The 16,824-nt window shown below is 30.0% G+C and overlaps 1 protein-coding gene across 1 annotated transcript in view; it reads right to left on the bottom strand.

Moving 5' to 3' along the window:
- LOC113518946 (cuticlin-1) overlaps positions 1 to 16,824 on the bottom strand; it is a 140,395-nt gene that overhangs the window by 102,139 nt on the left and 21,432 nt on the right. Inside the window, exon 2 of the mRNA XM_026903982.3 lies at positions 3,798 to 3,987. Coding sequence (XP_026759783.1) covers positions 3,798 to 3,847 — 50 coding nt within the window. The 5' untranslated portion in view covers positions 3,848 to 3,987. The remainder of the gene's footprint in view (positions 1 to 3,797; positions 3,988 to 16,824) is intronic.

The raw sequence follows: 16,824 nt of genomic DNA, 5'->3' as shown, positions 1-16,824 counted from the left end.
AATCCGTCAGTTGTAAACCGATTTGATTTATCTAAAAGGATATATTTACAGATTGGTCTCTCAAAAATTTTATCAAAATTAATTTAATAGTTTAGTTTTTAAATCTAAATAACTGGTTTTGCTATAACTGATATCGGATTTTTTAGTGAAAAACAATTTCATTATTTGTGATAGAAACAAAACTTAATTCACTAATCTAATATATATTCAGGTTAACGTATGTACGTTATAGTTAAACTGTATGTTTTCGCCTCTATGTAGCCATTTTATATATTTATTTTACGAGTATTTTATTTGTTTTCCACAGACCGTAGCCATTATTCAGGTCGTTAACCCACATACAGAGTACGGTCAAACGAACGACAACAAACAAAGTATCGAATTAAAAAGTTAACAAGAAGCTATGTTCAATATTTGAGAAACAAACAGAGAGTTTACGAAATACTGGGATATTTATTCAATAGTCTAGAACTTTTGACTATTCAAATTTGTTTTACTGTTAATCAATCAACTTTTTCACACAGAAAATATCAGTTTTCAAATCAATATCTGCTCATCGATGATACATCAATCATGCATCATTAAAAGCAAATAAAAATAGTAATAATAGATGAAATGCTAAAAAATAGATTTTATAATTTGCACTTGATATTACTCGAGATTTTATCCGTGTGTTCGGAATATATTCATTCACTCCACGCGGTTCTCCCTGGAAACCATCGTGGTTAATTTCTGTAGAATTTGTCATGGTGGGCTAATTGACCTGCTTTCATGCTTATCTATCATATCTCATGGGTATATCATATACTGATAACGCATGAAAGGTTACTATTCTATTATAGAACCATTAAAAACCCAGTAAAACCATAATGAAATGTTACGGTCATAAAAATTTATGATACTGAAATATATTTAACTAATATTTCTTGCGCATAAAAGAAAAAGATTATTTCTCATACATGTTAATAAACGATCCTGTTTGGCTGCAGGCGATTTATTTAATTAAGTTATAAATTACACCCTCGGTATATATGCATCAAATACTATAAGAACAAAAACAAAACAAAAAAAAGAAATTGTCAGGTGTTAATAAATATTTGGTTAAAAGTGACAATAAATAATTAAGAAAATTGTATTGCGTCACGTCAGTAAAGCAAAAAAATTTTGTAAGATACAAACTTTATGTCTTTATGCCAAATGTCTCATAAATCTATGTCAGCTATTGAAGTTGTCTCTTACTTTTGTATTAAAGTTCCAATTTGAAGGAAGTTGGTAAAACACTTCAATAGCTAATATAGGTTTAGTTTTTTATAAATAAGGAAGTAAGGCTAGAAAGTTGAAATTTGGAACATAGCTTGATTTTATAAAAAAAATTTTAAAGACTTTCAACTTAAAAAGGAAAAACGGCAACACGCGTGCAAAGCCACGGGCATAAGCTAGCCTTTTAAAATGTATTTACATAAAATTAGACAATTGGGATTGTGATTTAATTTTGTATGTTTGTCGTTTCGTAAAGTAGGTTTAATAAATTCTCGTTGACCAGTTATCTCACTGATATACTAAAATTGAAACTAGACTTTGTCTGTACATGGAAGGTTTAAAAAAAAATATATGAGGGATTGTAATTAAATCAATAGAAACTAAAACAATAATTTTCAAACATCTTATCTGTCTGTTCATTTGTATGTTTATTCCGACATCAGGCAAAAACTACTGTATAAACTGGATGTAGTTTTAATTGTGTTTGTGTTCCTGAAAATCTAACTTAAAAACTGATATATGTTTTATCGTGATACGCCATCCAACTATAGAAATATAAAACTATAGTCTATTTCATTGACTGTTTCTGAAATACACACGTAGAAAGAAGCAGACAAAAGGCTAGTATACAATTGTATTTAAAAAATTAAAATACATTTTAAAAATATAATTTCACATTTCTAAACTCACAGTTCCAGCATGCGGCATCGTTGAGTAAGTCTATAAAAAAATTACGGCAAAGGTGTTACTTGCGATGTATGTGATCAGCGACCATGATAACTTCCGCACATAAATCACAAAATATTATATCATGAGAATCAGCGGCTCGGTCGAGTTTATTTTTTGCTAAACCGCACCCATTTTAATTAAACCACATCAAGGAAGTGAGTCAGTAGTTAAAATGGAGCACACCTGTACATCATAAAATTAAAAAGATTGTGAAAAAACTTTTATCAGACATCGGTTTGGACAGGTAACATAAAATCTATTAGATGACGCTACGTACAACACAAAATCTGAGTAGGTTTAGATATTTGGATAGAAAAATAGGCCAGTTCTACATAAGCCAAATGTTTTTATCAGAGGGAGACCTTGTACAAAAGTCGATTGCTTGAATACCTCTGTCCCATACGTGTTTCAACCGTAAAGCAGTTGTGTTTGCATGGCTGTGTTTCGGTTTGCGTGGCGTGAATTTACAGGGTACAGAGGAATAACACCTAAGTCCTCAGGAATGGCAGCGCATGGGGGGTATCATGGGCGAAACAGTATACTCTGTTATGTCCATGATACTGCTCATGTCTATAGGCAACGGTTAACACTTTCCATCAGGTGGGCCGTCAGCTTGTTTGTAATTCTGAGTTGTATAAAAAAAAAGTTTATCCATTTGGGAGATAAAAGTGAAATTTTTTATTCCCCATTGGTAAAAATGAATGGAAATTCATTCCCACTTATACCTACCGAGCGTTTTTTTACAAGTATACTTCTATACATAAATAAGTAGATATTAATCTTTTTCCAAGTAAGTACCACATAAACAGACCATTCACCTGGTCATCAAGCTAGAATTATCTGTGTTATATAACTACATATGAATCAGTCAACGAATATCTTGGGGTACAATCCAGAATACCCGGAATTGAGCCAATTTAGAACAAATCATTTTCTAAATTGACCCAATCAAGAATCAAACCGGGACTTCATTACAAAAATCAAAGTGCTTGCCGCTGCACCACAAAGGTCATCGTTTTCCAGTAATCTCTTTGATAAAAATAACGTTATTTATAAAAAGCTTTTTAACGAAAAATTAAACGTCTGACAGATTGACATGACAGGATTCAAACCCACGTCTCTTTGTGAAGTGTTAAATTTATGACATTTAATAATAGATAATATAATCTATTATTATTATTAGACAAGACTATGTTTTGAAGGAAGAGTGAAGTGTCTACGAAACCGACGTGCATGCTTGAAACGTGTCATTAAAAATGGATAAAGTAAGAGATGCATGAAGAGACCTTTAGCACTTGGTTCTCTTCGCAAATGGTTTAACGTTAAATATAGACAGACAAAAACTTAACTAATTAATCATTAATTTAATTAATTAAATATTACAATGTGCAATTAAAATCGTTAGCTTCCTTCTAAAAGAGTATTCTGCCAGTAAAACAAAAGATTTCCACAAAAGAAACGACAGAAAGCTTTAAGCCTATTACGCATATTAACACGGCATATCTACTTGTTAAGTTAGTATATGAGGTTTAGAGATTTTTTCCTTGTATTTGAATTTTTGACTCGTGAAATTTCTGTCTTATTACGTTCTATGTTCATCGTCGTGAGAAGCAACTAAGGGAATGTAATGGTCTAGAGATGGACAGCTTCCCGCCTGCCAAGGGTTGAAAATACTCACAAAACCCGCCAATAGAGGGAGTTATATGTTCAGCAGTGAACAATTAATGGCTGATATGATAATGATGATGATGATCTAACATCTAAGAAAACTATTATTCATCAGTATATACTACAATGTATATACTTACCAGTCACCGTATTTCCGTCGACTCGTGTTCTTCGTTCTCCAAACGATCATTATTCATATAACACTAACATGTACATATGTCACAACACAATTGTCACCTTCTGTTCCCGGTGTAGGCCGACGAGTGCACGCCGCACATAATCTTTTTTTTTTTTTAAGTTGCCACACTGCACTCTGTATGGATGTTTTATCTGCAACAAAAAAAAATTGTATCAATATAAAAGTTTTATTACTATTATAACTGTTGAATAATCATTAAAAAAAACTATTTAATCTGTGTATGGGATGTAAGTTATGAACAGGTGAAATTCAGCTACCCTTAAAAAGGTAATTATTACGATTTCTTCCTAATTATATTAATATATTTAAAATATATATATGTTTTTTTTTTAATATATTTCTAATATTAATATCTCATATCCTATCCAAATTGTAAGTTCAATAGGAAACAGCGAAGTAAATCAAACCTCAGTACAGTACACTATCGGCTTTTCATATCTGTAAGTAATCTTGATTCAGTCAAATCAAACGCGATTAGATCGCGATTGTTGGTGCCGATTCCCAATTGTTTGTTTACGTTAAGCCGATACCGATGTTACTAAAAAGTGAAGCATTAAATGAAGCTGTTTTTGTATGATCTTGATAGTGACAAAGCAAAAAAAATGCAGACGAAAAAAGTTCTCAAACCGATTTCTTGTTGTTTGTACTCATAAATCAACGATAAAATGCTTTATATTAAACACTGGGGTTTTCCAATGATTTCATTTAAGTAACAAGGATAATATTGATTGGGATGAAAATAAACTGTCATTTTATGACGATGGGTTCAGTTGTTAAGACGGAAAGATGTAAAACAAAACTACTTAAATTAATTCGAATTGTTCAAACTTACATTCACATAATATTACGAATAAGGACTAAGTAATAATGTATTATAGTGGTATTAATATTATTTTAAAATATATAAATATAATAGGTACATACTTGCATTACATAATACACATACAGTACAAACCTATGAATAAGATATTAAACATTAGTTACAAATTTTGATTCTCGATTATTGTCAAGATTTTAGGAATGACCAAAATTATTAAAATACCATACCATATATTAAATGTTAATGCGCTTAATAAATTATTATTAATATTTTCATGATTTTATATAAATTTTTTTATGCGACTTCAAAAAGAAAAATGATTTTGTTATAGCTTTTTTTTCATATATTTAACAATATAAAATATATACAAACTATCTTATCCTATTATAAATATCACGATTTAGAGTAATGTTATGATTACTTAATTATTTCCCCATTGAGATATAAAATTGTTTAAACCACGAAATATTTCAGTCCTGCTATTATCATAATGTAAAACATATCGTAAAATTATTAAATTATCACTTGATGATATTTTTACTGCAGAAGTAAAACTTTAACATTTCATAAAGATATTTAAAATGAATAAATATTATTAATAAAATTTAGTTCATAAACCATATGATTATTGCTTGTAAAATTTCTTATTGTAGTTTTAATTTGGCTTTTTTATATGACGTACGTATATTGCCTTACTACGAAATTTTTCTAATTAAACTCACGCAATGAACTAAGTTCTCAACATATTATATACTTAACTACCACCAAAATGCTTAATTAAGCTGCTCTTAACAACATAATCGTAATGCAACGCAAAGTACCATACGTAAGCCCTTAAATGTAAGGTCAGTAGTAAATAGCAATATGTCAAGGCACAACAATGGACCATTCATGGCATTTTTATATGTACAGAAGCGTTAGTAAGTGGGTAATTACTAGGTACATACCGTTAGCTGCTTAGACTGTTTGTAGACTGAAAATGTGTGTTAGTACCAGGAATAGTATTGTTGGTAGACAGAATTATGTGTTCTCATATTTCTTTTATTCTTTTGTAATGACTTACTGTATGAATTCTAAAATAAATTATTTATTTATATATTTGAATGCATAGAATGAACTATGTATGTTCTACAAAAGAAACTGCAACTACTATTTTGACAAAATTATTATGAGAGTAATATATAAGCATGATGAAAATCAATGTCAAATTGATAAAGACCTAGAGTATACATATAAAAAATTACGTCGAATAATCAATAATTTTTTAACCAATGAAAAAAATTTTAAAATAAAAAAAATGTTTTTGTATTTTGTTTAAGCAATTCCAAAATTCTTATTTTAAACTAAAGTATTCAGATCCGATCTGGTTTCATGATTTTATCAAGATTGATGATGTATTTTTTGTTGTGTGTGAAAAAAAATAATTCTTGTGTACATCGCTATCTATGCCTATCTATATGTACTATGTAAATATTTTCTCTAATTACCACATCTTAAATTACAAAGGTCGCTAGATGACAGCACTGACAATTTACTGTTTCAGTCGAGATAAATTCTTAATTTGACATTAATAGTTAACAATGAGTTAACGTATTAGATATTTTTATGCCTAACACCTTACAAACTATTAGAAAGGTAAAAAAATCTGTTTTATACTAAAACGACAATAAGAACCGCGTTATTATCAATTGGAGACTTTCGTCGAATTCCAAACCAGTTAGAGATAAACCTGATCCATGCATAGCTAATATGACTTTCAAGTTCATGAATGAGTAACAGTTGGAACACGTGATTTTAGTTACTGTTGATATGCCTAAAGATTCTAAATGAAAACAGTTTTTCTTAAAGAAATCCAGCAGATTGAATTGTCAATTACTAAAAGACTCTTTAGAAATAATCAGTCATTACCTCATTATTATTATATGTGACCAATTAGATATAATATTATTAATCAAATATGAAAATCATACAAATACTTATTTGAGTAATGATTTATTTTGTGATTGAAAAAAATTTCCGAAGGGTCTCAATAATATTTTAAGAATAATTTGCCAAAATTATAAGTTAAAAATATTTTTAAAATATTTATATATTTATTATATAGTACCAACTATAAAGTACTTATAGTAGGATAAGTAATTAAAGGAAGGATATAGGTATTAGGCTCATATTATGGACTTGATCAGTGAGAACTGATCATAAAAAAGTGTATTTGTAAAAGTGCTAAGCCGTTTCTTATTCAATATTATATTTTGAAAAGAAAATCGACAAAAATGTTTACCCATCGTACATTAACACAGCGTGTTTAGTTAAGTTTGTAGCCCAGTTGTACTAGTAGTAGGAGGTTTAATTTTTTTTTTACATTAAATATCTTATAACATGGATAGATTCTTCATTTTACATCCCGCTAACGTCTTTGACTTAAATCAAATTTGTAATTTTCTGCAGAGGACAATCATAAAATTGAGAATTACCTAAGTACCATACAAACAATAGACCAAAAATAATCAAAGTCCTCGGTCGACTGATTCGTTAGATCATAACAGCCACATGTGGCGTTAACAAACTTTTTTTCCTAAAGTTCACTGACTCTACCCTTTAATGACTCCAACACACCTGGCTGGTACAATTGTTAGTAGAAATAAGTAAGAATTTTCTATATTAAACGAGCTGGCGGTTTCTACTTTCACTCCACGAGCTTTGCCCATTATATGTGAGCTTGTCATTGTTTGAAATGATGTGGTTACTCGTACTTAAGTAACAACAATGACTTAAATGCGATGGTCCAGTAACAAAACATGATAAACTAAGTAGACATTATAGAAGAGATACTTCAAAATAAAGAGTCAATGATGCTGTAATTTGGATAGTGGGCGCAATCGTTTCATCAGTAAGCTTTGTTAATCGATTTAACTGTTTAAACATAAATTTACGATATGTCAACAAATATTGAATTTTTAGGATTTATTCGTTTCGAGTGGGCGTGACAACGTCATAAATTGAGTTTTTGTGACATTGTCACGCCTACTCAGAATTGTCATACAAAATGTAAAATTTTCTAACCATAAAGCTAGTCATAATTATTTGATTTATACCATTGCCTTGTGCAGTACTCCCGGAAAGTAAATCTAGTTACAGATGTCCGTTTAATTAAAATCCATGTAGTAATTTTAGATACAGGTTGAGTTAATTATTCCAACACTTGCACAGGAGACGCTCAAAAAATATTATCTATTTTTTAAGTTTACCTTTTTTCGTTAATTAGGTTTTTTTTTAGAAACATTACAAAAACTGTTGCTATGAATGAACGAGAATTATTCATTCTCTTGTTTTGTAGTGTGCTTATCGGTACTTACAAGTGGTCTCCACTTCAATGCTTTAATAATTATAAGAGCTCCTTAAAACTACTTGCGTGGGCTTTATAAATTTAATAATTAATTTAACAAACAAAATTATCAAGCACGTTACTGTAAGTACCGCGAGTATAACATTAGTAAAATACCACCCACTCACTAACTGGTAAAACACAAAATATCAAAAAGTACTTGAGCTAAGAAGTAAGTATGTAAGTAATTTTTAAAAGTTTTTAATCCAGGAACGTCAACAGCATACTTGTATTTCATTGTAGCATTCACAATAAACATGAAATATATTAAAATATTAATGTATATACCTATTAAAGGTATTTACAACATTAGTTTTTATATTTATTTGCTTACAATTCTTTGAAAGACATATCAATTCCGTTGCCAAGAAATTTTATAAATTTGCTCTTAACATTGTTGCAACAATGACATGAGAGTAGACAGTAGGTATACATTATTTATAAGTCACTTATAAGTGGCTGATCATCCAGCCTTTTGGATTGAACTGAGATATGGATTCCATGATATATTTATTTGTAAATAACCGTCTCTCATACTTTTATTTACTCACTCTCATGACGTAGGCGTTATTATAATATTATACAATGAAGCACGACACGCGGTATCTGCGATTTTATCATCATGATATTAGGAAAACAAAATGTATGCAATTGTATGAACCCGCTTTTAATTTTCCACGATACCGCGATGTTTTGTTCAGAAGAACAAAATGTATCTATCGTAATGATACAATCCTTATTATATATATATATATATATATATATATATATATATATATATATATATATATATATATATATATATATATATATATATATGTACAATAAACTTTACACATTATATGAAAGATTTACCGTGATTATATTTTTGTGGCTTCCGATATTTCGATGCTATTACCTGTGACCAGAATGCTTGTAAACTAGTTCACGTTTCTGTACATCAAATTATTATAAAGCTTATCTAATGCAATTAGTACATGCCGTATTTGGTTCAAATAATTATTCAGATATGCGACTACAAATACCAGATTTAGATAATTTATAGAAGAATTTATGTTACTATCTTATTGGTTGCCATTAATTTTACATTAAGTGCTTTTAATGAATACGATTTTAGGGAATTTAATTTTATTTATTTTCATTGTGTATTTTAAATTATATGTTAAAAATATAACATACACTATAGTCGAGTTATACAACGTGAAATGAAAATCATTAGCACTTTTCAAAAAGAGTATTCTAACAGTAAAATCGAACATCTTTCCCAAAGAAATATGAGGTCAAGTACCTAAAGCTTTTCCGCTAAAACAACCTAATACATGAAATCGGTACTATCACTTAACATACTTAGATAAAAAAATATAAACTTTTTCAAAATAAGTAAATAAGCAGTTACATAACTACTTTCAAATATCATAATTCGTCAACGATTAAGGGCCATTAAAAAAAACACTAACATGATCTCTATAAAAAATTGTACAAAAAACAAATCAATTTAAAAATAATCTATTACAAAAACGATGATCTAAATAATTACATGTCTTTAATATTACATTCTAAATATTTTGTACTATGCAAGTAACACAATAACGATGTGTATAATTTGCCCTAATAAGAATCACGAATCAATTTCGCCAAAATATAATAATAAAATTCTATAAAATTAATAATATCAATAAATTTTCAATACAACATAACGACTTAAAATATTTCTTATTATACTATACATTACGCATTCAATAAAGAATAAATAAAAGTGAAATGCTGAACAAGACGTGTATGCCTCACTGTACGATGTAAACTATTTAATGAATATGTGTTAACAATGGTCCCAAAGTACTCTGTGAATGGACCTACATCAGTAAACCGTGGTTTAATTGTAAGACACGAAATCGTAACTCATTCTATCGCAAGTTTCATCTATTTGGAAGTACCAACTTGACTGTCATAGACTAAATATTTTTAACAGAAAGCCGATTTTAAAAAATTTATATGAAAACAATATGGAAAAAATCTGCATAAAATTATAGATAAATTAGATTCATTCAATTTAGTTAAATACTCGTATTGGCGAAGATATTGTGTTACAAAAAACAAACACAATACGATGGACTTGTAAATCTCATTCATTCGATTGGAAAAAATATCAAATTTGACAGTTATGTTAGGGCTCAAAAATTTTTTTCTTTAGTGTATGTCAAAATAAATAAATAAAAAACGGTTTTGTTACACGTCTGTTTGTTTATTCTATGATAGGGGTATACAACGTTGATCGATGACGGGCTACAAACAATAATTAGTGAGTTCGAAGATCTTTACGAATCAATATGGGGCCAGGTGGTATAATAACATATACCTAATAGGTAATTCATACTTGTATTATTATCTTCTTCTTCCTACCCTTTTCACATATTTATTTGGGGTTGTCACAATATGTTTTCTTATTTCATTCATCTCTATTTGCAGTCATCTCACTAGTCACTCCCTTTCTAGTCATGTTTTCTTTCACCCAGTATCCATCCATTTCTTTTTGGGTCTTCCTTTACCCTGTATTATCATAAATGGCAAAATAACATAAAAAGAAACTCCTGTAGGATATATGATTTTACTAGCCAAACCGACAATTTTTTTACAACTTATTGCTAACTAGCAGATCCCAATTTAATTTCATCCCTCCAAATACATATACCAAATTTCGTTAAAAGTAAGTCTAAAGGTTACAATAGTAACGGAAATGTTGCGAAGTAATAGAATATCTTGGTAAGGTCATGTCATGCACAGAAATGAAAGCAATGTTTTAAAGAAAGTGTTAATTATGATAATATCATACTATAACAAACATAAGAAGGGGTAACCAAAAAAAGGTGGATAGACTGTGTAAAAGTTAATATGTAAAAAAGAGAAGTGAGCCCGAAAATAAGTGACAGGTATTTGTGGAAGAAAAAGTTATACTGCGCCGACCCCAATTAAATGAGGAAAGGCAAGGCAATAATACTTCCAAATTTCATGCGGGAATGACTATAGTAACATTTATTTTTATATATTGTAATTAAACGTATCTCGATACTTTGACGGCGTAAATTAGGATAAAAAATCCAATATGAGAATATATGAGAATCTGTTCAACCGTTTAAGTATTGTTGAGCGACAAAACATGTTTACAAACTTTCATATTTATAATATTAGAACACGGTATTTATAATAACATAAAACTTGTTTTTAAACTTTGACAAAAATAGAAAAAAGTAGCATTTTACCATAAACTGTTCCATTATATTTTTAAATATAAATTTAAAATTTCCAATCAATATCATCATTATAAACATAATGACAACGACCATTTATATTGAAAAAAAAATCTCTACGAAAAAATGAATACTACATATTTTTGGAGTTGACAATCTCATTAGAATATTTTCATTAATTGTCCCCTATATCACCAATATATACAGTTATACTAGCCGTGTGGTTCTGACAGAGAAAAGGCCACCCCTTCCTATACCGTGGGTGTCGTAAGAGCCGACTAAGAGAGGAAGATGGATGGGCAACAGCGTCCCTCTTAAAACATCTCCAAAGCTTAGCTGCGATTGCCAATCCGCCTGTCAAGCATGACAACTACTGGCAAAATCTCCAAAAAAATATATTTTTTTTTAAAGGAATGGCAATTCCACCAATGGAAAGTGGTAAAGGCCGTCATAGACATGAGCAGTACTACACACAGATAATAAATACTGTTTCTACCATGATATATTTATCGTTGCCATTCCTGAGGACTCAGATGTTATTCCTTGTAGATCCATAAATTCTCACGCCATATCCCACCCTTCAAACCGAAACACAGCCATGCAAAACACAACTGCTTCGCGGTAGAAACACGAATGGGACAGAGGTCATACTATTGTACCAAGTCTCCCTCTGGTAAATAAATAAAGGAGAGGCTTATGTTCAGCAGTGGATAGTTAAAGGCCGACATAATGATGAGACAGTTATACACACAGATAATAAATACTCTTTCTACGATTATATATTTATCATTAAAACATTGTAGATCCATACTTTTCTCAGCGGCCAGTACGGCAACTTAGTTTGAATAAAAAGATTAACTTGAAGATATCATATATTCACTACTACTACGTGGGAGAGAAGAAACAGGTTATAATTCAATCGAATGTAAGACAAGACGTGTACAATATTGATGGAAAAATATGACTTTGACATTTGTACAACTCGTATTTTTATTTGGCTTATAAAAAAGAATGGTCTATCGCTAAATTTGTCTTAATTATACGAATTTTATATATTATAAATATATAATAAATTACGGTGATCATCAACTATTTAATATTATTATTATTATATTATTTTATGCACATTTTCTTAATATGAAAGTAAAATTGTAAATCAAGCACAATTTTTTTCAGAAATATAATTTATTAATTTTAAGTTCAATGACATTTTGTTAAGAACTGTCTAATATTCTAGAAAATGTTGACATAGAAATACTCAATTTTGTACAAACCTATTAGTGTAGGAGGCACTTTAGCTCCACTTAACATCACAAAATATTAAATTTTGTTTGCAGAACTCTTTAAAGTTACCGAGTTACTGCAATTAAATCAATGTGGGTGAGTTAATTTTCACAAACCTAACAACTAAGGGACGCAACTTTTTAGTTTTAATATTATAAGCATTTTAGCAGACTGCTAAAAAAATTTTATGATTTTTGTGTGTATTTTAGTAATATGTTAGTACACGTACCTCCAATTTTAAGAACATGGTGTAGCTTAAACAACTTAGTGCATTAAATAGTCATTAGATTAATTTTCAAGAGTCTTCAAAAACTCCGTCAGTTATAAACAAATTCGGAAAATTATATTTTAGCTGAAAGGGTATACTTATAGATTGGTCCCATAGACATTTAATTTTAAAATTAAAATAACTGATTTTGTGGAAATTGAAGACGGTTATTGTGAAACACAATCTTAAGTTACATGTTGTCGTTACTTAGTCCTAAGTGTAAGAATGTTGTAAGGTGCATTTATATACTACAGTACAGTTTCATAGGTAATTTCCTGCCTCTAACTGGGTAAAGGTCGGTAGGTAATTTTCTCTCCATACTCACATTAAATTCGAAATTCGAATATAAATAATAATTAACATTTTCAATAGCTTCTGACCCGTGGTACACCCAACTACTGAACTAGTGCGTTCAAAACTTGCCCATGGTCTTACTACACCGTAGCATAGATATCTACTTACATTGGTCGATTACATCGATATATTTAAACACCGTAGGGCATTGCTTATTTAGATCGTCGTATTTATGAGCTAATACTTTATAATAGACAAGTCAACAATCTCTTAGATTAATTTAAACAAATGATTATTATCACTACTTATGAATATTAATGTGTTTACCTACAAATTCTAAACAAAAATAAGTACATTATAAAATTACGAAATTGCACTTAGATTCAATTAAGTACATCATGAAGACAGATATAGTTTTAGCTTCATCTATTTATATTTTTATTTTTTACATTTATCATATTCAATAATTACTGTTTTTTAACAAACTAATCATCATACCATCGTCATATTATATTAGCCATTAACTGTCCACTGATGAACATAGGTCTCCCCTTAATGGGAGGGGGGGGGGGGGTTGCCAATAGTTGCCACGCTCAACAGACTTAACACCTGCAATTAGGCTTTGGAGATGTTTCAAGAGGGACGGTGCTGCCAATCCTTCGACTATCGAATTCCCATAGTTGCCTCTTACGACCACCATGGGAAAAAAGATACTATACCTACTAGAAATAAACAGATTACCTATAGGTGTGCACATAAACATGTTTCGAAGATATATTTGAATGAAAATGTTATTTATATATATATGTTTGTTTGTTACCTGTTAGCGCCTTAATGGCTTAATCAATTACAATGAAATTTGGTATACATGTACTATATGGGATGAAGAAGATTATAGGCTACTTTTCACTTCTCATTATGATCACTAATCAGAAGAACTACGAAACTCTAATATGGATGTCCTTTGACATTAGCATTTTATAATATTTTATTAAGACAGAAAACTTTTCTTTGATTCTTAGTACAATAACTCTTAATGATTAATATGTTGTAAAACAGAGAAAGCGAGACATTTATTAGGTGGAAAAGAAGCACCCAAAAGATAAATTAAGGTAGGTGGCCTCACGCATACTAATGGTGACGAAATCGGACAAAACTACACTAATATATTAATTAATAAGATGAACTTTTATTCAATCAAATATCTAAGAAAATATTTTAATATATTACATATTATTTAACTGTAAAATATTTGTTGGTCATTACAATTTTAAAATTTTTTAACTTTAATAAATGGTTATAAGGTAAAATAGAAAATCAGATTTCAAATGATACTAATGATTCATGCTAATATGGCAGAAGTAATTTGTAAAAAAATGACGTAACAAATTGGTTTCTACAACAAACAATAGAAATGACTATCTATATTAATAGTTTAAATGTGAAAGTGAGTTTTTTTTTTGTTTTCTATTTTTTTTATACATACATATCTGTTACGCATAGAATGCCAAATGCTTCGATGCTATTTTTTCCAAATGGTATAAAATTTAATTTAATTGAGATGTAAAAGGACATAGGAATATAAGGAAATGTTAACACACTCGATAAACATAAACCACTCATGCGAAATCTGTAAAAACTGCTAGTAGAAAAATGGTTATATATTTTAAAAATATATTTTTATGACAATTATTAATTGTCAAGCGTATTTCACAAATAATTTTATATTGTAATGGATTTCCACCAGAGAGCAGTCAATTTTTCAAACGACTTCAAGAAAGGCAAGTCTTTACCGCATAATTTCGTCAGTTCTAAATCGATTTGGAAAATTCTCTTTTTATCTGAAAGGATATACTTACAGATTGGTGTCATAGATATGTAACAAAAATCGGTTTAGTAGTTTATTTTTGAATCCATATAACTGATTTTGTCACAAGTGAAGTCACTTTTTTGTGGGGCACAATCGTTGATTACTACTTAATTATTTACTAATAATGATATACAGGGCGCTTCACGCCCTGAATGCCATTATTAATTTTGATACTTCAATACCTATTTAAATAGCTGTTAACTCAGCCCACTAAACACAATATTAAGCCTTTCTTGACAAATAGTAAATTAGATAGATAGGTCCATTATCGCAACCACTGCATAAGACGACGAATACGAGACAGAATCATCTATGCATGTAATATCAAGAACGTACCTATCGATTACAACTGATTCGTTAGGCACCGATGGTCACTTACTATTGATTAATCGATAAATCTCATTATGAATTACGTAATTGATTATTGAATTGTTTGTGGTTGCAATTAAACTACCGATTTATAATCGATATCCAACGATTATGTATTAACTAAACAGTAGTAGCAACATGTGACTAGATTGATTATTCCATAAGATATTCATTCGAGTAGTTAAGAAGGTGGAGGCAGAGGGAATTAGCAAAATTTCCGCCAGTTGCGCAATTGTGATTTAGGTATAAATGATTGATGAAACACAAATATGCGTTCCGCTAGACACGATGTGTTTTTTTTTTATTGTAATTTCGAGTGAAACATTTTTTTGTTATACATATTATATTTGTTACTTTAAATTTTAAATATACGAGTACTTGAGTGATTGAGAAAATAATTCTGCACATTAAAATATTTTTGTCATCGCATTAAATTCTTAGCAGATAGCGGAAAAAAGTAAAGCCACGCCATACGGTCCAACATCAAAGACAAATAAGCACCTTGACCACTTTAAAAATATATTTTATTTTTAATAATCTATATTCAGAAATGTGAATAGTATTAACATTAAGTTCGCTATTCATTCCTCTATAAACACGATTTCGATGTTGATTGCATCGTTACATAGGTAATCGCATTATAACGATAAGCGCTTCGCTAAGACGGCTATAATATCACCAACAATGTTGCTAATACGTAAATACAGCAGAATAATGATTCAGGTTACATGGAAATAAGTTCCGTGAAGACGTGCACGTTTTATACTGAAGTAAGATACGCTTACGTGAATGTTCTACTGTTTAATTGGTAGTATTTTATTGGTTAATCTTGAAATACCAAGATTCGTTTCTAATGTTTTTAGACGGTTTTTTCTTTTTAGATAAATATGTTCAGTTTCACTGGTAAAACACTTATTTCAAATTCCAATTTCACCCTGTATACCATTATCCATTTCAGCTGTAACTGTCCACTGCTGAACCTTATTGGAGGGTTTGGCCAGTAAATGTCACGCTTGACAGGCGGCTTGGCAACAGCAGTAACCGCTGCTCCCCATCTCTGGACTTTTTCGCACGAATTTAGAATTAATTTAGCATATGTCTGATCATTGAAATTTATTATTATTATTATTTCAGCCATTAACTATCCACTGCTTTTCCCATAAGAGGAGTTTTGCCCGTAGTTGCCATGCTTGACAGGCGGATTGGCAACCGCAGTTAGGCTTTTAGAGATTTTTAAGAGGGACGCTTCTCTCGCCCTCGCCCTCGCCGGTGTCAAAAGAGACGACTAAGGACCTTTTACGACACCCAGGGGAAAGGAAGGGGTCGCCCATTCTATGCCGGGACCCCACGGCATCCCTATGTACTGCTACAATATTATCTGTTTTATGAAATAAGAAAATATACACAATGAATTCAAAAGGAAACAATATAAA

The sequence above is a fragment of the Galleria mellonella genome, unplaced genomic scaffold, assembly GCF_026898425.1.
Source record: "Galleria mellonella isolate WM207_F2 unplaced genomic scaffold, CSIRO_AGI_GalMel_v1 utg44, whole genome shotgun sequence".
In the NCBI taxonomy this organism is placed as follows: Eukaryota; Metazoa; Arthropoda; class Insecta; order Lepidoptera; family Pyralidae; genus Galleria; species Galleria mellonella.
This window is presented reverse-complemented; position numbering and strand designations above follow the sequence as displayed.